A 22,564-nucleotide genomic window follows, 5' to 3' on the forward strand; every position below is an offset into this window, starting at 1 on the left:
TAAGTGTTGGGCAGCAGGTCTTATCAGGTTATTATAAAACTTTATTGCTTGCTTTTGTTGTAAGCTTGCCTCATATAATTTTGGTAATGAGGCAGGATATATAAATAAAGCAAATAAAATTGCTTTATGTAGCGTTGCCTAGAATCATAGGTCTTAGAGCCTGACACATCCTTAGGAAAAGCTGTCTGCTTTCGTAGGTAAGATATTTTCATTCCCACTTAAAATATAGGGCAACCAAAGCACAGAGTTTTTTAAATTATGCTGGGCCCCATATCCTGGAAACCTTAAAAAAAAAAAAAGAAATTGCACCCCAGCTCTTTTGAATCCTTGTACAATATTTCTTCCTTTAATTCTGGCTGGTCCAATCATTCTTGCCCCAAAGAGACTGTCAACAGTTCATTTATCCATTAGTCATTCAGCAGGCATTTACTGAGCACCATTCAATGGCCAGTGGGACAACAGTGTTAAAAAAGAAACACTTTCTATAGTGATGGTGACAATACTCATTAGACATAATTATTGAATGTTTACTGTGAGTGTCAGGGTGGAACATGATCAACCCTTTATGTACATGAGATTTTTCAGCCTTACAACAATTTTGGGAATTGTGCACGGTGCTACGTTTCTCTGGCTCTTAGTTTCCTCTTTGTGGAACTCTTGGCCATTTCTGTCTTCACGGTTCTTTTAAGCTCTAATATTCTATGAGCCCGGGGAAAAGTGTAGATTACCAACACTATGGTGGTAGTTTTCTCTGGGCTGTATCTGCCAAGGCATGAAGAAGATAAGTTCATGGTGAAACCAAGGAATATCCTTTCTGTCTGGAAGAATTATTGTTACCTTCCTGATGAAAGGGAAATATTTTAGACCATTTCCGAGTGATTAATAGTGGTAGCCTTAACTTAGTTATTAGAGTGCTAAGTTGCTGATACAATGGCATTGTAAGTCACATTAAATACATCTTCGTTTCCTGGAATGTTCTATTGAGGGCAACATCACAGCTATAATTAAATCACTGTTCCCGTAGCCCTTTTTGAACTTGTATCCTGCCAGTTATAAAGACTGTCAATTCATATCTTTGGGCACTAGTTGTGTAGAAGAAGGCTGTTCCTCTTGGTCAGAAACTGAATTTCCCATACTTATGATACACCTTCCCCTACTGACCTACTGAAATGAAAGACTAGGAGTAATGATTAAATCTTATTTTCCCTCCTGTAGTAGTAGGATGAGCTGGGTCAGTGAGGTCAGTCCCTGCTGATGGCTTTAAAATACCTTTGTGATTTGGTCTCTTTGCTTTCCCATCCATTTCTCTAAGTGCCTATCACTGTCATCCTTTACCACCCTCACAAGAGTCCAAGGTGAGAAAGGCACAAATGAACAAGAGCCTTCGCGATGCCTCCTAAGGGTGTTACTTACTAAATGAGGTAGGCAATGAACCAAATCTGACTGGTGAGCTACAAGGCAGGTTAACACATTTACACAAAGATCGTTCCATATATTATTTAACCCATTCGAATACACGGTTGCCTCTTTCCTGCCCAGGAGAATTTGTGTGAAAGGACTGTAAGCTCACAAGTTAATAATGTCTGGCTTTTATTTTTTTTCAAATGTGCTAACAGTCACTAGGTTTCATTCTTTTGTTGGGACTGTAGCTTATTTTCTCAGAACAACTAGAGAATGTTTACGAAGTGTGTGTGTGGAGGGCGGGGAGGGGAGAGAATAGATATGCATTGCTTTAGGGCTGCACATCTGTTTTAGGGACTCTGCTGGACCTGCCTATTAACCATTGTCACGACTTATGGCGTGTTTTAAAATTGCATTCTACTCAGAGATGTTCATACCAACTCAAAACATTACAATCAAACAGATTTCCCTGCTAGGAGTTAGTTTCCTGTCTTCATGACGGGCAAAATTATTTTTCTGCTCTATTAGCTAGCGTGTGTATGACTCATAACAAGTGGTAACTCGTTATTTTATTTCTTGTTCGAACAGACTGGCACTATCAAGTTGCTCGGGTCTTCCCGCAAACAGAAGAGGAAGTGGAAGTGGACACACATGCCTTCAGCCACCGGTGGAAAAGGAGCTTAGATGCTCTCAAGGCAGTAGACTCCAACCGAGCAAGCATGGGCCAAGACTCCCCAGAGCCCAGAGGCTTCACGGACCTGCTGCTGGATGATGGGCAGGACAATACCACCCAGATTGAGGTAGGGAAATCCTCCGGGTAACTGAAATGGATCCACCAGTGTACAGGCTCCGCCTTCAGTTCAATCGAGAGCTTTTGGATTTTTTTTGTAAGGATTAATTTAACTCAGTAATAAATAACTAGTCAATATTCAGTAATTCAGTAATCAATAATTATACCTATATGAAATAAGTAAATACATCCTAGCTAAGCCATTGAATCACCCATGAGAAGATTTACTCACAAAACACACAAACATTGGTTTGCTGTGGGGGCGACCAAGAGGAGACACAAAAGAGGAACACGACACAGCACCTGCCTGCAAGGCAGTCGCTGTGTACCAGATCAGCGTGGTGCTACGTGATATGTACAAGGATATATACAAGCTAGCGCACGTCATGGAGGAAGGAGAGATCACCTCCTGGACTGAGGGTGCGCCGTTCAAAGAGGCTCAGCCTGGGTACGGACATTTAGGCAGGGGCTTGGCAGGCTGAGGGGAGTTTGACAGGCTGGTTTCCTGTCAGGGGTGAGAAAGAAGATTCCGGGCAGAGGGAATTGCATCTGCGATGGCAGAGTCTTAGAATGCTGGGGCAGGCTGGAGAGTCTCATAGGGTGACCGATGGTCCCAGCGCTGAACTGGGGCTGAATAGTTTCCTCAGGTTTCACTGCTAGAAACAATGGTTTCCTCGGGTAGAGGGCTTTCCGTGCTAAAAACAAGGCAGTTCTGGGCAAACGGGTCATTCACTCAGTGACTGTAAGCAGTTCTTTATTATGCTTGGAGCTGTGAAGTGGGAGGAGGAGAGTTGGAGATGGGTTTGATGAGGATGGAAGTTCGCTGAGGACACATTCTGGGCAGACTGCAAGGGTGGTATTACATGGCTTAAATTCTCATAGTCCTTAGCATTGCAAATCATAAAATATGATCCTGTTAGTCCACTAGATCTAACAAAAACAAACAGATTAATCTTATGGAAATAAGCAAAAAAACACGTAAATGAGAATGGAGGTTATTTATTCAGTTTGCTCTAGCAAGAGTCAGCTGCCATCACGTCCCTCTGGCAGAGACTCAGAAGCAGGCAAGGGAGTGGAAAAATTTCTTACTTAAGAAAAGCGAAGGATGGGGCACCTGGATGGCTCAGTTAAGCATCGGCTCATGGTTTCAGCTCAGGTCATGATCTCAGGGTCCTGAGATCAAGCCCCTGTTTACGGTTCTGCTCCCAAAAGGGAGTCTGCTTGAAGATTCTCTTCCTCTGCCCTCCCCTCACCATGTGCATGAGCACGTGCATGTGCTCTCTCTCTCTCACTCTCTCTCTCAATAAATACGTCTTTAAAAAAAGAAGTCTTCAGGTATGGGCTCACTGGAAAGTTGTTGGCATAGAGGAGCTGGAGATGGGCCAATTGGAAGCAGAGCATCTCTTGTGATCGATTTGGGGAGCATATATACTGAGTTGGACCTAGGGAAGAAAAATAGGAAAGCTGTCAGTTGCTCCTCAGTTCCTGCCCATTCAGGGCTGATTGCTGCCAAGCTTGCATTCTGGCTTACTGGACTGGTTGCTGTAGAGGTTGGAGGTCAGAGTTCTGTGGTTATCCGTGGTCTGGCCATTGTCCATTTGAATGTTGTCTCTTGAATATTTGAATGTTGTCTCTTGAATATTGTCTTTTGAATATTCTCTCTTGAGCTGAATATTTTCTCCCAGGTAGCAGGTTTATATGTTTTCAGAACCAGACAAGATTCTTTTTATTGCCAGGAAATACTCATTATTTAGGAAAAGAACTCAGCTTCATGAAACAGACACTACATCGTTCTCCAAATAGTATCAAGGCATCATTTTGTTCCTGCAGAGTAAGAGGAATCTTCAGAAGATGTGAAGCACAAGTCATTGGGATTCTGTATATGCAAGAGGCCCAGCAATTTTCAAAACCCCTCTCCATCCCCTTAGCTGGTATGGGACTCATGCTCCCTGGCTGCTCCAGCCAGGCCCCTTAACAGGACACAGAGGAGGTACCAGGAGCAGAAGGCATATAATATCTGTAAGAGGCTATTCTGACTCCTGCAGAGTGCCTGCTATTTTGGCAACAGTGTTGTTATAGCAACTCGGAGAGGGCAACATAATTCTTCCCTGAGCACTCTTTAGCTGGGGTGCCACATAAAGAAAGGAGAGCGGAACAGAATCAGAGATGTTTACTCTTCTGCCCAGAACTGGTAGCTTACTGAGATTGAAAGGGGAGAACACACATTCCTCCAACTCTGTGATCTCTATGCAGGATGCTGAATTTTCTGAATCGTTTGTAAAATAGAAAATCCCTTTGCTAGGGGATGTATGAACACTCCTCCGAACACAGTCCCAGTTGTTGTTATGCTCTGATGTTGTTATTCAGCCAGTTTTTCTCTTTTCTTACCTTAAACAGAGGAGATCCCATAATGTCAGGGATTTTGAGTCCATAAAACAAAGAAAGAAGGATGGTGCTGGTGCAGAGAGCTGTGTGTGGGTGACTGCTTGGTGCTAAGATGTACCAGGGGCCTTATGGAGATTATCTTATCTGGTCCTGGTATCAGCCAACTGAGACTTGCATCTCCAGGTTCATTGGGTAATCTCAGTGACTTTTACATGAGGGCAATTTCAGATTTAGTGTTAGTATTTTCCCTAAACTCTTCCATTAATGAATAAAGGGGCTGGTATTTAAACCCAGGCCCGCCCAGCTCCCAAGATTTATTCTTTCTATTTGACTTTGCTTCCTCTAAGAGAAGGAAAAAGTAAATGGTATGTTGATTAGGTAATGATTTGGGATAGTGGCAGGCACCCCAATATTGACGTGAGAGTGATTCAGGGTTTCATTCTGGGGGGAAGGAGACTTCTCTTGAAGCTGGATTTCACAACAAGAAGGCTGCTTTTATTTGAGGAGTTTATTTATCCTGATGGGGTTCTGGGGATTGATGGAGATTATTGGGGACTAAAGTCCCATAAGTCACTCCTTGGCACTACCTCTAGTTCTGGAAACAAAAGCCTACATCTGAAACTTCTCGGCAAAGTTTATTTATCCTGGCCCTTAAAATGGCATTTTTGAACATTGTTGTGTCTCTTTTAGGGAAAATATTTTGCCTGATGGACTTAAACAGAAATAAGGAAGAAAGGAACCAAATGGTGATAGAGTGGCTACTCTGTGCCGGCATTGTGACAAAGTCTTTCTTTTGGGAATAAGCATTTTGATTTATATCGCTTAATACAAGCAATGAGCATGAAAGACAATGTGTGCTTTTTCCCTTAGATGCTTCCAGAGTCGATGTCAAGAATGGGAATTATTTGGTCCCAGAGCCCAGACTATAGTAGTGGCTGTGAAAAGAATTTGTATCCCAGTGAGACTTCAACCCCCAGAATGGCATTCCTATGCATGTCCTCCCCTGCTTGGGCCATTGTCTAGACTTTCTACCCCACTTTCACCAAAGACAAAAACAAAAGACAATAGCATATTTACTATTCTGGCACAAATTCATTCAGACATAAACAAAGGCTGTTATTCTCTTAACTTGGTGAGAGTATTTTTTCTGGCTCTGCCCAAGAACAGATAATAGAGGGACTGGAAAACTGGAAAATTCTTCCAGTCAGTTTCTTCTTGTTGTTGTTGTTATTACTTTCTTTTTTATCTTCTTTTCTTTTCTTTTCTTTTTTCTTAACTTCCTCCCTCCCTTCCTTTTCTTCCTTCCTTCCTTCATTCCTTCATTCCTTTCTTTTAATATTCTTCCCTTGAAGATAAAGATGTTTTGAAATCATTTATATTTCCTGATGAATAAGTGGAGACTCAACAGTTGGCAAATGCCTCTGCTGATCTGAATTTTGACCGGGCCTGCCTTTTCTTCTTGTACTTTCTCTGTTCATGTGGACACATGACCGTGCCTTCTTCTGATGGGTGGGGATTAAGAGCAGTCACTGGTGTGCTGCTTTTTGTCATTCCTTTAGGAACACAAGGGCTCCCCAGACTTTCAGGTAAGGCTGAATCACTGTGTTAGAGCAGCTCCGTGGATCCCATGGCCCCAGGGACCTGCGTGTGGACGAGCAGCCCATGTATCTTCACCTTGTTGGTGATTGCTCCTCTCTTGGCTGGCACAGAGCTCTTACAGCCTCAGTGGCACCTTTTGGAATGGGGAGAGCCTGAGCAGTGTTTGGTGAGAATTATTGATGCTCATGAAAGTCAGTTACATCAGCCAACTCATATCACCGTGTTGGTAACTTACAGTTCTTCACTTTACAGAAATCTGTCACAAGTTCCTTTCTCACACACTGAACCAAACCTGGAGTTTTTGTTGCTTATTCCATACAGTATTTTGAGCTTCGTCTTCCCCATCTTAGGACAATGAAAGTGTTTCTAGGAAGAATTGTCAACTGTGATTTTTTTTTTTTTTTGCCTTGATTCAAAAGCACTGGGATAGCTTGAAGAAGGGAATATTTCAAAATAAAATAGGGTTTATGGATCATGTAAGTGTAGCTCCATGATCCAAAGTAACTCAGAAATGGTGAGCGAGCCCGGTGCCTCTCAGGGGTTGCACATGTGGCCAGCCCACAGGCCACCCTTTGAGTTGCAGAGAATTAGACCACAAAGCAGATTTTGCTATTGATTTTGAAGATAGAAGTGTCCTGAAAAATCTTAGGTTAAAATTGAGTTGCCTGTCAACAACCTGTCTGTGGATTTCTCGTCTTGGTACCAAATTAAAAATTGCAGCCATATATGGCAATTGCATCATCTATGTTCACATTAAAGCTCTTATCTGAGGGGGCGCCTGGGTGGCTCAGTGGGTTAAAGCCTCTGCCTTCGGCTCGGGTCATGATCTCAGGGTCCTGGGATCGAGCCCCGCGTCGGGCTCTCTGCTCAGCGGGGAGCCTGCTTCCCTTCCTCTCTCTCTGCCTGCCTCTCTGCCTGCTTGTGATCTCTGTCAAATAAATAAAATCTTAAAAAAAAATGTTTAAAGCTCTTATCTGAGGAAGGTGTAATTGAGAATGGTCAGCAAGTATGTGTGATGGCTGTAGCTAAAATCCAGAGGCCAACTGTTTTTCTTCTTTTTGCATATGTAACAACTCTTTTTGATCTTCTGCTATAGCATATTTCCAACTGTGTCTGCATCTTCCTTTGACTAATTTCATAATACATTTCTTTAAAAAGTTAGCAGTCACTGATCACTGCACACAAGGTTATAATATATGCTCTAATATTTTATTGCAGTCTGTAATTAAGCAATCCACTTGAAAGAAAAGAAGTCACTGGCAACTACTTTATCTAAAAGAGATTATGATTGCTTTGATGATTGTATTACAAAGAAAAAGACACTCCGTAACTTGGAATGAGGGCAGAGTCTTTCTGGTCTGTTTGCGACATAGAGAATACATCAGAATATTTTTCAACAATGGAAATCTTACCGCTTCTGTGTCTCAAGTGTAAGCAAGACTTTCTTCATTTCAAAGACCTGACAATAGCAAAAATGAATATAAATATGGGGTAATAATAAGATCACCCCATTTCACAGAAATAGAGTAAGGAAAATTTGCAAAATACTGCCATCCCTATTCTTTCCTTAGGCCACCTTTCTGCTCAGTGAAGTCACAGAAGATAATACTTACATATGAGAAGAATGTGTGCAGCTTTGTGACATTTTCCAAAAGAAAGGTTATCACCTGATACTGAATAACTCTGCTACTATATTTATTATGAAAAGCTGGTGTAGATTTTTTTTTTTAATGAGGCATTTCCATTTTAGGAGAGCTTAAACTTGCAGAGGCTTCAGTATGTGTGGTTGCAGAATCAGAAAGCCGTGTGAAGGGAGTACTCAGATTAATCCTGGAGAAGCACACTTACTCAACTCAATAGTGAATTGAAATTTCCCAAATGAAATGTAGGTGTCAGATTTGGTTCCACAGAAGATGAGAAAGCAAGCATTGTGAGGGTGTGTGATTGGAAAGGAGGCAAAGTACTGCATAAGTTAATCAGCACCCAGAAGAAGACTCTTATTCTGTAGAGAGCCAGGATTAACAGAGACAAGGCATCATCTAAAGCAAGTGAGAAAGAGAACATTAGAAGGTAGCCAAGCATCCTGGTATTTCTAGACAGAGAGTTTTAGACAGATAGGCAGGACTAAGGCTTTAAACTCCCTTTTAGGTGATGTGTCCTGATCTCTTCAGGCTCCTATAGCAAAACTACCAGAGACTGGAGGGCTTACATGACATACAGTTATTTCTCACAGTTCAGCAATCTGGAAAGTCCAAAATCAAGCCGCTGGCAGGTTTGATTTTGTTGTTTGAGGAGAGCCCACTTCCTGGTTCACAGAAGGCTGTCTTTCTGCTGTGTCCTCACATGGCTGAAGGGACTAGAAAGCTCTCTGGGGTCCCTTTTATAAGGGCACTGATCCCATTCGGGAGGATGCCACCTTCGTGACCTAATCATGTCCCAAGGGCCACACCTCCACATGCCATCACATTGAGGACTAGGTGTCAACTTATGAATCTGGGGGGGACTCAAGTGTTCAGTTAACACTGTGCTAAGAAATTGGGACTTGATCAAGAAGGTACATGGAAGCTACTGAAAGTTTTTAAATAGGGAAAGGCAGGATTGCGCTGATGCTCCTAAAATACTGCTGAGGGCGGAGGGGCGGCTGAGTGGGACTTGCATCCAAAAGCCCAAATCTGAGGGATGGAGAGATGAATTCATTTAGATGAGAACTGTTGTCAGGTAAAATGAGATGGTTGTTAGAGGAAAGTTATGGATGAACATAAGAATTTCAGAAATACTCTGAATTTGACTCACTAACTTACACCAGCCACCATGCCTGAACTCTTGCCTCCCATTCTGGTGCTGGCTTGATGCCAAGAGTCCCTTGTGGATCCCTATCATCTCCTTCCCTAGCAGGGTGACCCGTTACACACTTGACACCTCCCATCTCATATGGGTTGGGAACTGGCCCGATGTTTTCAACTCCATATTGCCAAAGGTTGTATGTACACTGACAACAAAGTCTATTTTTATGCATTCTGTTTGGGTAATTGGCAAAAATACCTAGTTTTAAACTTCTGATTGAGTCCCATTTGGTTTCTTCTGGAATATTGATGAGGACTTTTAGTCTTCAGAGAAGAAAATGCACTGAAAATAGTAAGTCAGGCAGAACTTACCTGCAATTATTGCTCATACTCTAAAAAGATAATGAGCATTAAAAAAGAGTATCATATATCTTGCTCAATTATAGATTATTCTCAACTTGACATGTCAGCTCTCTATTGAAACCAAAATGAAAAAAGATCCATAACTGTCCTTCAAAGAGTTCCGTAAAAATTAACAGAATTATCTCTATGATGCTTCACTGTTAACTAATTGAGTTTACTTGCAGTAACAGCATGGAAATAGTTTTTGAAGTGATACATGCAGGTTGTAAAATTATTAAGTCTGTTAGTCATATAATTTATTTCAGAACAAGAATTATGTTTTAGAGTGAATAATGTTCCTGTGTTCTTCATGTATAAAGAGAACACCATATTTAACCTCCCTCTACCAGACCACTTAGATTCATTGTAAAAATATTGCACAGAGTTTTCCTACCTCGATTTCCTACCTATTCATGAGGACCCAGCTACTATTTTCTGCCTTTCTTTGTATTAACTAGGGCAGCGAGAGAAAACCCCTAACAGAGGAAACACCAGGTAAGTGTTCATCAATTGAATTCTTATTGTATTATCTTGCAATCCTTTTTCCTTTTTATCCAAACCAACTTCCAATGGGACATTCAAAACATACTTTTATGAAAATTATTATTTCCAATATCAAAAATTATGGTACTGCTTAATGCCATAGGTTTAGATCTTTATCTAGATTGATTTTTTTAAAAAAAATCTTACTGTAAAAGCAGATTAATTATTTTGGTAGTCTAGAACGTGGACAGTTTTTAATATGTTGAGCAAGGGTCTTAGGGTGAAGGCCCAAGTTCCACTAAGTATGGGACTGAAGTCAGGAGCAAAAAAGACAGCAGATGCTTGAGTCTCCTATTCTCTGGGCAGTCCATGAAGAAGGGTCCCACTGAGGGACAGTGCTCCAGGCAGGGCTGTGTGCCATTTGGTTTTCCCCTTTATTTGGAGAAGCATGAGACTGGCATTGCACAAGGGAAATAAATACTCAAGGATCAGGATGCCTGGGTGGCTTAGTCAGTAAAGTGTCTGCCTTCAGCTCAGGTCATGATCCCTGGGTTCTGAGATCAAGCCCTGCATAGAGCTCCCTGCCCAGTGGGGAGCCTTCTTCTCCCTCTCCCCTTGCCCTTGCTCCACTTGTGCTCTCTCCTGCTCTATCTTTATCTCTATCAAAAAAATAAATAAGATCTTAAATATATATATGTATGTATATATTCAAGGGTCAAGCATAATCCATCAGGCTTACTTGCCAGTCCTTTAGGAAAGACCAGCACCTGGACTGGGGTTACCAGCTGCCACAGAAAGCTGGGTTCAAACTGAGTACATTTCATTGTGTGGTGTATAACCTGTCTCCTTAGATAGGTATTTTCTGGGCAATAGAGAGGCAGCTTCTGGGGTCATTCACTGGACACCCCCATTCTATATTAATTGATTATACTTTAACGACTCGTTTTTTTCTGTGATTTTTTTTTTTCAGAATCCGAAACAGAGTAATAAAGTGATTATAGCTCAAAGACTAAATAGGTATGGGTTGGCACAGGCGTGTCGATAGCATGATTTTTATTACTACATCTGGAGGAGTAGCAGGGCCACTGCTTATTATGCCCATGAAGATTTGGAGTGTAATGTATCTGCCAGCCCCTATGATGAAACGAACTTAATTTTTAGAAATACTAATACTAGTTGAGTACACTAAATCACACCAAGTGTTCACCACTTATTTTATCTAACAAATCAATGTGCGCTCTGTCATGTACCACCAATGCATTGGGAAAATAAAGACTACAGTCCTCTGATACACAGTGATGGTCTGTAATTTTACGTGACCCCCATAAGTTTCTGTGGACCTTGTCAAAGATATCTCATGGGTCTTTGCCAAATATTATGACTTAGATGGAAACACCACAAGCCTTTACATTACAGATGAGTTGGCCTTTACAAATACAGGAGACACCTAAAATTTTCTGACTATTTAAACTGAAGGTATCAAAAATTGCATTTTGGCAATTTTTGCAATGATGTATATTTTTACTAAGTGTTAGGGGACTTTCCCTTCACCTTGCATTTCTGAAGCAATTTTAAGGCAGAGAAGGGTCTCTTTGTAACAAAGCAGGCCTATATATATTCATATTCATCGCTTTTGCCTCTGTCATAAAGAAATTTGCTAATGTGGCACTCTATTAAGGAAGGCATCAAATATATGAAGGTCCTTTTAAGAAAGGGTGGTCAACATTCAGAATGAAAAGAGTAAATACCTTAATTTTCTTCTTGGAAGAAAGAAAACCTTTCTGTTCATGCCCCAGCAACGCAGAGGTATCTGAAGCTGTCTAGAAACAAGAGAGGGATTGAACTCTGCAGCCCTTGGGGACAGTTGTTTTGAGCTATTTTCTATATGGCATTTCAGGCCTGAGCTCTTAAACTGAAATAATAGCTTGGAATCCAGGGCACTGAATTGAATGAATGGATTAAACACTACTGAAATTATTTCTCTTTTATGAATAATTTCTAGCTTTTTTGTAAATGTCATATGTTTACCCAATCTCCAGCTCAAAGAGCAAAGCTACGGAAAACACTCACATTCACCTTTTAGACAACGCCTCTGTCTATCATCTATCATCTACCTTATTTTGGATTCACAGTACTGATCCCACTTGTGACCGAAGGTATTTGAAAGAAAGTCTTACAAAGCAAAATTCTATCTGTTTAACTTAAAAATTTCACTTAGTCACAGCACCTTTTAAGGGGGTCTTTTAGGTACTTCCAAAACTAAAAGCATTTCATCTGGTGATGGGATTTTCTGCCTTAAAAAACAATGCTAGTGGGGCACCTGGGTGGCTCAGTGGGTTAAGCCACTGCCTTCGGCTCAGGTCATGATCTCAGGGTCCTGGGATCGAGCCCCACATTGGGTTCTCCACTCAGCGGGGAGCCTGTTTCCCCCTCTCTCTCTGCCTGCCTCTCTGTCTACTTGTGATCTCTCTCTTAAAAAAAAAAAAAACACAGAAAAACAACAACAACAACAATGCTAGTAATGCTTCTTTCTAAGCTTTTAGGGTTTTATGAATTCTAGCCTGGAACATTTTATAATTTTCAAAGTTAAATGCAATGACTTGTGATTGTCAGATTTTTTATTCTCTAAGAAAATTTTAAGTTGTAATATCCTCCAATTACTTGAGGTTAGACTTTGCACAGTGGTCATATCTGAATACATTTTTTTACTTCTTCTGTCATTTAAAAGTAGTGTAGAGTAAAAGATCATTTAAAATTTCATGTTGTGGAAATGTTTACATAGAAACACTATCAAACCTTCCCAAAGAACTTAAAAAGACAGTGAATTCATTCATTATAAATAGTACTATATAGTGATCTATTATCTTAAAAATCAAGTGTAAACAATTATTCTCCTTCTTAAATACCAGTTGAACAAAGAATGACTTGTCCTCTTTCTCTGTCCAGTGAGAAATCAGATGTCATGATTTTTACAAGTGAACAGAATTAATCTTTACCAGAATAGAAAAATGTCATATTCAAAGTGGAAAAATGAAGTCTAAAGAATAAAGGAAACAACCTTATGAATAAATATAGAAATATGCCAGATCAAAATAATAATTATCATTAGAAAATTTCTTCACATTACTAATTGGACCTGGTGGTAATAAAATTGTCTCTCAAGGTAAACAAAAGACTTAGACTATTCTTTGTATATATACTGTTCCTCAAAAACCTGTGGAAAGTGGTATTTTTGCTAGAAATCTACAGAAATAATCACTGTATTCAAAGCCTCCCCATCCCTCCTGCCGACAGCCCATCCAACATGAGTCTGTTTACAGGCCAGAAGGAGGCTACAGTTCAGTCACTCATTGGTCCACACAGAACTGAAATGGAAATCAAGATCACTTTCGCCACGATGGTCAAAATGTTATTTTGCCTCACTGAAGAGGTTTTCTTGGTCTGAGCAGATTTAGCATGTATTTGACCAGCTTTGTTCAGGCATTTTTGTTGCCGAACAATTGTAATGGCCACTTGAAGGATTTGGTTTTTTTTTTTTTTTTTTTTTTTTTTGCTTTGTAAAGGTATATTTCTTAACTTTGTTACTTAAAAAAAGAATATGATATATTCTGCATACAACCAAAGTCATTTACATGAAAGAACAAAAGAAAAAATCATGCATTTTTATGTCCTTAAGAAAAATGTTTAACCGTCTTCAAAGGGAATTATTTTTTTAAGTTGGTTAGCACTTGGGAATGCAAATTAGAATAAATGGTAAATGACTGTGGGACTGTCCTTCCTGATTTCCTATTGACTTTTTAAATGTTGGCAATAAAGAATCTAGAAAGAGGAAATGATTTCCTGCTTTGAAACCGTCCCTGAAACAAAGCAACGAGCAAGTTGACAGTATGGAAGCAGAATCTGGGACAAACATTAATTTTCTTGCTTTGTTCCTTTTTATTCTAGCACTGCTTTCTACCTCGCCATCTTCTATCCGCTCAGTAGCTGCTACACCAATGTGCCATTGTCTTTCTTTGGTCTGCAGTTGCAAAATTAAAACTGAAGAATTTGGCATTGTAGGTAGTTAGTTAAAAAAAACCCATATGTGTAGGTCAGGTTGATATATCCTAGAGACTTTTTTCTTCAAAGCTTGTAAATATTAATTTTGGTAATTTTGGTACTTTGTAAATGTATGTTTGTGTGTGTTATCTACGGATGTTTGTGCGTGCATGTATTGTGTGTATGTGCAAGTACACATATGTGTGCGTTCATCAGTCCTAATCATGGTTAATAAAACTTCCCTCTGTAGGAGAAAATTAATGGTGGCTTGAATAGCGCCTTTCTACCTGACCCTTAGTTTATATGTGAATTCAGTATCTTATTTTCCTAAGCAATACAACCAAGCACATTTTTTTCCATGGGGACATTAAAAATTAAACAGCTACCTGGAGGACTGGCCAATGCTCCCTTTTGCTTCAGTGAATGCTTTAAATAAGCATTATTGTTAGATAATGACGCTGGAAGATGAAGGGAGGATGAGGAATCAAATCTCGAGTTTTTCTAAATAATGGATCAGACATTATGAAAAATGGAAAGGACATAGGATGTTGGGCTTCAAATAATGGAGCAGCTCTGATGTGGCCCGCCAGTTCTCTCCCTTCATGGACCCTGTGAGGCTTGTTTCCTGGTCTGTTTTGATCGCTGAGGTCCCTCTTTTTCCTTAGTGGTAAAGTTGCCATCTCCGCCGAATATTGCTTTTGCCTAGAAACTCACATACCACTGACAACTTGGGTAGTCTAAATCTGCCCTCCCGTGTCTCCATTACTGCAAGGTCACGAGAGAGGTATAAAGTAAGTTCCCTTCTAGAGGAAGTGAAAAGGCCTCTCTATTTAAAGCAAGGTTTGGCAAATGACACTCTGTGGATATTTCTCCAAACCATAAAGCCATAAATGACCATAAAACCATAAAACCATAAATGACCAGACTATTTCAAAAGACCCAGACTGGGGAAGTCTAACTCAGATGACAACCTCTAATAGAGGAGACAAGGCCGAAGATTTTGTTCATGTTCATAAAACATTCATTGACCTGAAGCAGATTTTATTAGATGCAAGAAGAGTGGCATTTAAGCGAGGGTTAAACCAAAAAAAACCCAGAAAAGATAGACTTTCCTTCCCTTTTTGACCAAGAAAACCAAGACTCGCTTGTGGCTTGGACTGTGAGTAAAACAGAATGTGACAAGGACTAACACTAGATTACCAGCAAAAGCCTGATATTTGTGTTGGCCATTTCCACATTAAAATGAGTAGTGAAGTGGGGTATGCAATTACAGTTCGTCCGCTGGGATTCTTGGTGCAACAGTAGATTTGTTTTGCACTCAAATGGTCTGAGTACCTTTTACTGCTGCCGAGGAAGAGATGAAGAACTAGGAAAAGGCAATTACAGAGGTGCGGAGAAAGCGTGTATCCCATGGCCATGGTGGGGAGCCCCCCCTCTGGCCCTCCAGTACAGACACAGGGACACATCCTCAGTGCCCATCTGAATATAGAGCTTGTTTCCACCGGAGCCCCCCCATCTCCTTGTACTGATGGAAAGCTCATGCTCCCTACCCAGATTTTCTCCCCTCTTCCCCAAAGCTGTATTTTTGAGGGATTGCAGATTTGAGTCTGTCCACATACAAAACCCAAGTAGGAGACAGCAGTGTGCCAGAATTTAGCAGGATCACGCCTTAACAGAGTTCTGGACTGGAGCAAAGTGATGCCACCAGCAGTTTGCAAAGGCCGGGAAAGGGATCCTCTGGGCTAGAGCCGGCCGCCGCAGCTTCTGCTCTTTCTTTAGTCGTTTAGCTTGTCCTGTAGCTGATTTTATCCCCTTTTCTGTCTTTTTCTCTGCTTTCCCTCCCAGAAAACCAGAAATTAAAATGCTGCAGAAACACACATTCCTAAGGACAGAGACTAAGAACCTAGATGTGCCTTTCTGCTTTCTGTGCAAGCTACTGATAGAAAACCTGAAACCAGGGCTATGAATCTTGACACGCCAGGAGTGCTAACGGGGCTTTGTCAGTTGACTGCTCACCCCAGTAGTGCTTCCACATAGGCAGGGGCCACTGGGCCTCTCAGTAGAAAAGAGGGGGCACAGGATTATCAACCACCGGCCGTTGCAGCGTGGCACACCCACTTCCTCCTTGGTGAATCATCTGTAGCCCCGGGTTTCCATGCACAGACTAGCCCATGTCCTAACTTCAGTAGGGAGTCAGGAGAGACAGATTTCCAAGTTCCCCTGTGATGTGATCAATCTGGAGTTTCTCCTTCCATTTGCTGGATGGATTATATACCTGCCTACTTCTAACGGGAAGTAATCGAATTACGTTGTTAAAATGCCTGTACCAACCACCATTTCAGTTTGATTACTCCTGTTCCTTCAGGTAGATTTCTCCCAAACAGAATTCCATATAAGAAAGATTTCACTTCCTGGGGGGCACCTGGGTGGCTCAGTGGGTTAAAGCCTCTGCCTTCAGCTCAGGTCATGATCCCAGGGTCCTGGGATCCAGCCCCATATCGGGATCTCTGCTCAGCAGGGAGCCTGCTTCCCCGTCTCTCTGCCTACTTGTGATCTCTCTCTGTCAAATAAATAAATAAAATCTTTAAAAAAAAAAAAGAAAGATTTCACTTCCTAATTTCCTAGCATGCTGCAAGTTTGTTTTCCTGTGATTTTACTAAAATTGCCTTGCTTGGGTTCCAAGTGTTCTGATTCTTCAGTCCCATATTTAGAGATATTCACTGGATTTACATTCAGTTGACAGGTTCTGATCCCTGGGGTCATGCCAGTCATAGTCCAAAAAAAAAAAAAAAAAAGGCACACGCGGCATGATTTATGCAATCCAGGAATTTCTTCCTGGATGTAGGAGAACGATGGGACACAGGCAGTGTAGCAGACCAGAGTAAGAACGCCCAGCTAATGAGGTGGCTGCTGCCCAGCGACAGCAGACTGTGGCCATGTGGGGACATGGGCACAGGATAGCAGATCTTGTAGTTTCTCAAGGGATATCAAAATGCTAAGATGTTGGTGATTCTTTCTCTCTTTCTTTCTTTCTTTCAAGATTTTACTTATTTATTTGAGAGAGATAGTGAACAGAGCAGGTTTCCTGCCAAGCAGGGAGCCTAATGCGAGGCTTGATCCTAGGACCCCAGGATCATGACCTGAGCTGAAGACAGATGCTCAACCAACTGAGTCACCGAGGCATCCCTCTTTCATTGTTTTTCTTAATCACATGTAGACGAATACGGTGATGACAAAATAAAATATGTCCACGGGCCCATCTATCCAATGAGCCAACAAATTCTGTTGCTAGTGTATACTGCATAGATGATTAATCAGATTCTTAACTGACGCAGACTTACCATGTTGTCTCCCAGAAGTCACCTCATAGCTGCCTTCATGTGCATCTCAGAGGCAGAGACTATATGTTGAGCTGAATTCAGTGTCAAATATAATATGATTCTAGATCATATATTCCAGACTTCTTCTATCCTACTTTTCCTCTATACCTTTTTTATGTGAATACAGTCTAAGTAGACAACTTCCTTTTGTTTCCATTGGAAACAAGTTATTGAAAACAAGAAGTAGAAGATGGTGTTAGAGGTCTTACCATCACTGGTTATTTTAAAGGAAGTCTCCAAGATTATTTTCTTGTTCCTCAAAAATATTACAGTGTATGAAACCACTGTCATGAGAAATCTCTGGCTTGTTTAGGATTGGTTCAGTATTCTATGTTTCAGAAGTATTCAGACATAAAGAGAAAAACTTCTACATATTCTTAATTACATATAAATATTATTTTTAAGCAACAACATTTCTTCACATGAACATTTTGTTGTTGCTTCTTTTAGAAGACTGAAACATTTTTAGACTTAGCAGTAAAACAAATTTAGGAAATCAAAGTGATTTGAAACATTGGCAAAAGGCTCAACTTTTAATAAGACAGAAGTCTGGTCTTGTCTGTGTCTCTAACCAGCTTACTAAAAATAATAAATAAATAGCTTAAACTGCACAATCATATGATCTCCATGTATTCAGTAGTGTTGAGGAGATATATATATATACACACACATACACACACACATACATACATATATATGTAAGACATAAACATTTCTTTTTTGTTGTTTTTAAGATTCTATTTATTTATTTGAGACAGAGAGCGAGCAAGAGGGAGAACACAAGCAAAGGGAGCAGCAGAGGGAGAAACAGGTCCCCACCAAGCACGGAGCCCAGTGAAGGGGCTAGGTCCCAGGACCCTAGGATCATGACCTTAGCTGAAGGCAAATGCTTAACTGACTGAGCCACCCACATGTCCCTTGCCATAAACATTTCTAATTTGCACATAGATTTAGAAGAAAACAAGAATGGAGCTTAACCAAATAACTCTTTAGGGAGCAAACTTTTTGTCTGAGAACTTTGTATTGCTTTTCAATTTTACAGCAGTTTCTATGGATGTAAATGGTACCTTCCACAAAACACTTGCTCTAGAGGTATGATGAAGTAACTGGGTTCAGCCTGGATTATTGACAGAGTCAAGATAAGGACTCACATCACCTGTTTCTGGCTCCTGATGCCAGCCAGCCCTTTCCTATGCACCACATCACTGCAGCTCTGTCTCTTGATTCCTGATACCTGATACTTGGTCATGTGAACTGAATTGTGCCTCACTGCCCCCAAATTCATATGTCAAAGCCCTAACATCCAATGTGACTGTATTTGGAGGTGGGGCCTTTAGAGAGGTAATTAAGATTAAATGAGGGGGAGGTCTCAGTATGATAGCTTTGTTGGCCTTACAGGAAAAGGGAGAGGGGTGGGGGGGGAGAGAAAGAGAGCTCTATTCGCATTCACACACACCAAGAAAAGGCAATATGAGGACTCAGTGGGAAACCAGGGCGAGAGTTCTCATCGGGACGTGATCATGCGGGCACCCTCAGCTCAGACTTCCAGCCTCTAGAGCCATGAGGAAATAAACACCTGTTATTTAATCTATTCAGCCTATTGTATTTAGTTATTGCAGCCCCAGGGGACAAAGACACCGGATGTATGTGGAGAAATACCATATAATGTGGGGGCACCTGGGTGGCTCAGTGGGTTAAAGCCTCTGCCTTCGGCTCAGGTCATGATCCCAGGATCCTGGGATCCAGCCCCACATCGGGCTCTCTGCTCAGCAGGGAGCCTGCTTCCTCCTCTCTCTGCCTGCTTCTCTGCCTACTTGTGATCTCTGTCTGTCAAATAAATAAATAAAATCTTTAAAAAAAAAAAAAATACCATATAATGTGAAATTCCTGAAAGACGTCCTTATGAAATTTGCAGTTTGAACACCTAACTTCTGATCTGAACTTGGCTACTCTGCTATTAATGAGAATCTACTCTTCTCCAGTCACGTGCCTGGCTGCACATATTGCATCTTCTTTCCACCCGTTTCCTCATGACACATTTCTCAGTGAGCTCATGATAGTTTCTCTCATGAAGAAAAGTTTGCCAAACTAAGCTTTGTCTTCTTCATTCACATGGACTCCCCATTTGTGGCACTAGAGAGAGGCCTTAACCTCTTTTCTGTGTGTATCTCTCTACTCATGGCCTATTATTTGTAAATAGTATTTTCTTAATGGTCTGAACGTTCTGGCTGCAGTATCTCAGAAATGGAACTGTATGACTACATTCTTCACCTCTCTCCCCCCTTTTCCATGTGTGGACAGAAGCACTCACAACTGCATACATCTTTCAGTAAACCTTAGTTAATGATGGGTGTTTTTCTCCTTGCATCTTTGATAACCCTATTTAGAATAAGATGTCACCGGGGTGCCTGGGTGGCTCATTTTGGTTAAGCGTCTGACTCTTGGTTTCGGCTCAGGTCATGATCTTGGGGTCATGAATTTGAGCCCTGAGGTGGGCTTCACATTTGGTGTGTAGTCTGCTTGAGATTCTCTCTCTCTCTCTCTCAAATAAATAAATAAATCTTTAAAAAAATATATTGCATATGGTAAATAGTGCCCTAAGGGATTTGACTTAAATAAATGAATACAAGACAGAGATAAGATGTAGAAAGGAAAGATGGTAATTACAAACAAACAAACAAACAAACACCAACCTAGAGTTTTCTTATAAAAGTTCAGATTGATTTTAGGTTATTTCCTACCTAAATAGCAAATTGTTTATTTAATCACCAGTTACTTCAGGAAATATTTTTTAATATGCCTGAACTAAACATAGTTCAGATATAGTTAATGATAGATAAAATAATCTGAGATATTATAAAAAGCATTTCTTATCCAGATTCACGAAACTATAAGATCCCCAATAGCCCTTGTTCAGAGTCTTCCAATGGGAATTTTACCCGTCTTAAGAGAGAAACTTTGATTTTTGACATCTTAATTTATTAAAATTTATTTTTTCATCCTTAGCGACTGTTATACCCAGCACATTCACTCATGTATCTTCCTTCAGACTACTGCATGAAGTAGGGCAAGTTCTTTGTTTTCCAGGGTTCTCTTCTCCATTCATTTCTTACATGACTTGACCTATAAACCTCAGTCGTTTAGATCTTTCTTCTCTGGCCACGTTTTATTTGTTTGATGTGTTATTAAAATGCTGAAATCCCAATTGTACTCAGCAAGAATTCGTCACAGAACTATTGTGTATCAAGTAGTGGACTAGCAAATATGCCTGAAATTATTATTGGGTAAATAGTTAAATGTCTGTATACTTTACAAATCTATTTATTGACTGATATTTATGATTACATTTTTTACAAGATAAAAGGTTCCTAGGTTTTATTCATCCATTTTTTAAAAATTTATTCTTTCAACAAATATCTAATCAGTGTTAGCTGCTAGCGTTTTTTTAGTAAATAAAGCAGAAATGAACCATGCCTTTTTAGAGCTTAGAGTCTAGTAGGGTAAAGTAATAAATAAGTCTAGAGGCATAAACATGAAGGAACAAAATGGGTGCAGGGATAAGGGTTATTAGTTGGGAATGAAGGCCTCCTAAGTTAAGATAGCTGGGGAAACATCTCTAAAGAAGTTGAGACATTAATGGTAGAGCTAGCAGGAGAGAACATTCAAGATAGAGAAAGCAGCATTTTGAGAAGGCGGTGTGCAGGGAGGATATAGATTCCAGGAACTGAGAAGCCAAGATGCCAAGGTGGGAAGAGAGAGAGCGTCCCAAGAAGAAAGGAGCATGAGGCCTGGAGGGAAGTCAAGCTCGGAGGTCTTTGAAAGTCATGTGGAAGTAGCTTGCATTTCTTTGGGGCCTAATGTAGTGCATGGGCATTATTCGCTCTCTGGAGAGCTTGATCCCTAGCGGACCCTCAGAAGCTGCTTTTTGGAATAAGCATTAGAAGATCAGAAACATTGAGACAAACTTCAGACACCCCTGCACACCTGCTCAGAGTTGTTTACAATGGCTCTCTCTGCCTGCAGGATAGCCTGTCAGCACTCAGAGGCAACCAGCATGACCTTAGTGTTCCTCAGAGCCCCGTGTCAAGAAGAAGAAATGTGAAACACATGCACATACTCATTTGCTAGATTCATTATTACCATTTTGCGGGGTGGGCTGGAGGAGAGTTTTGACTTTGAAGATAGAAACCTTGCAACTTCCCTAGAGACCTTGTGAATAAGACTTATTTTATCAGAGTTTGAGAAATTCTCTAGGCTGTAGCTCAGCAATTTTATGACCAATACTTTACTCTCTCTTTCTCTCTCTCTTTTATTAACATATAATGTGTTATTTGCCCCAGGGGTACAGGTCTGTGAATCATCAGGCTCACACACTTCACAGCACTCACCATAGCACATACCCTCCCCAATGTCCATAACTCAGCTACTCTCTCCATACCCCCCGTCCCCCTGGCAACCCTCAGTTTGTTTTGTGAGATTAAGAGTATGACCAATATTTTGATTAAAGTTCTAACCTACCTCAAAAGGGGAAGGCTTGAAAAACACTGTGGCAGTGGCCTCTAGAGGTTGCATATCATTTCAAAACCGAAATGGAAAGAAAGTACTCAGTGTTTTCATTTGAAAAATAATGACATTTAAAAATATATATCATCTAAAATCCCTATCATTTCAGGGAAAAAGCCTTAAAAAGAAATAGAACATGATATTAGAATAAATAAGGATAGGTGAATAACTGAATGGATCTTCTTAAAATATTTACCAAGTTATCCTTATTTTTTTCACATGTTACTTCTTAAAAACTATGGTAGTAAATTCTTCACTAAGAATCTAAAATATTTATCTATATTATAAGTGCCTTGATAACTGTGCAAACAAGTTATTTTTGGGTGGACACTTTCTAAAACTCTTTATTTAAAAGGTGAGCCTGCAGAGACTTCTGGGGAAGATGGTAGAGGAGGATTCCAGGCTCACCTCCTCCCACGGATACCACTAGATAATGGTAACATCTATGTAAAAAAAAACCCAGGGGCGCCTGGGTGGCTCAGTGGTTTAAGCCGCTGCCTTCGGCTCAGGTCATGATCTCAGGGTCCTGGGATTGAGCCCCGCGTCGGGCTCTCTGCTCAGCAGGGAGCCTGCTTCCACCCCTCTCTCTCTGCCTGCCTCTCTGCCTGCTTGTGATCTTTGCCTGTCAAATGAATAAATAGAATCTTAAAAAAAAAAAAAAAAAAAAAACCCAGAAAATGACCCAAAGACTGGCAGAATAAACTCCACAACTAAATGAGAGAAGAGGCCCCACTGAAAAA

General features: G+C 40.6%; 1 protein-coding gene across 2 annotated transcripts in view; it reads left to right on the forward strand.

Moving 5' to 3' along the window:
• PLXDC2 (plexin domain containing 2) overlaps window positions 1-22,564 on the forward strand; it is a 470,012-nt gene that overhangs the window by 171,876 nt on the left and 275,572 nt on the right. For both annotated transcript variants that reach the window (XM_046011960.1, XM_046011961.1), the window contains exon 2: window positions 1,990-2,201. In XM_046011960.1, the coding sequence (XP_045867916.1) occupies window positions 1,990-2,201 (212 nt within the window). The remainder of the gene's footprint in view (window positions 1-1,989; window positions 2,202-22,564) is intronic.

The sequence above is a fragment of the Meles meles genome, chromosome 7 (assembly GCF_922984935.1).
Source record: "Meles meles chromosome 7, mMelMel3.1 paternal haplotype, whole genome shotgun sequence".
NCBI classification, from domain to species: Eukaryota; Metazoa; Chordata; class Mammalia; order Carnivora; family Mustelidae; genus Meles; species Meles meles.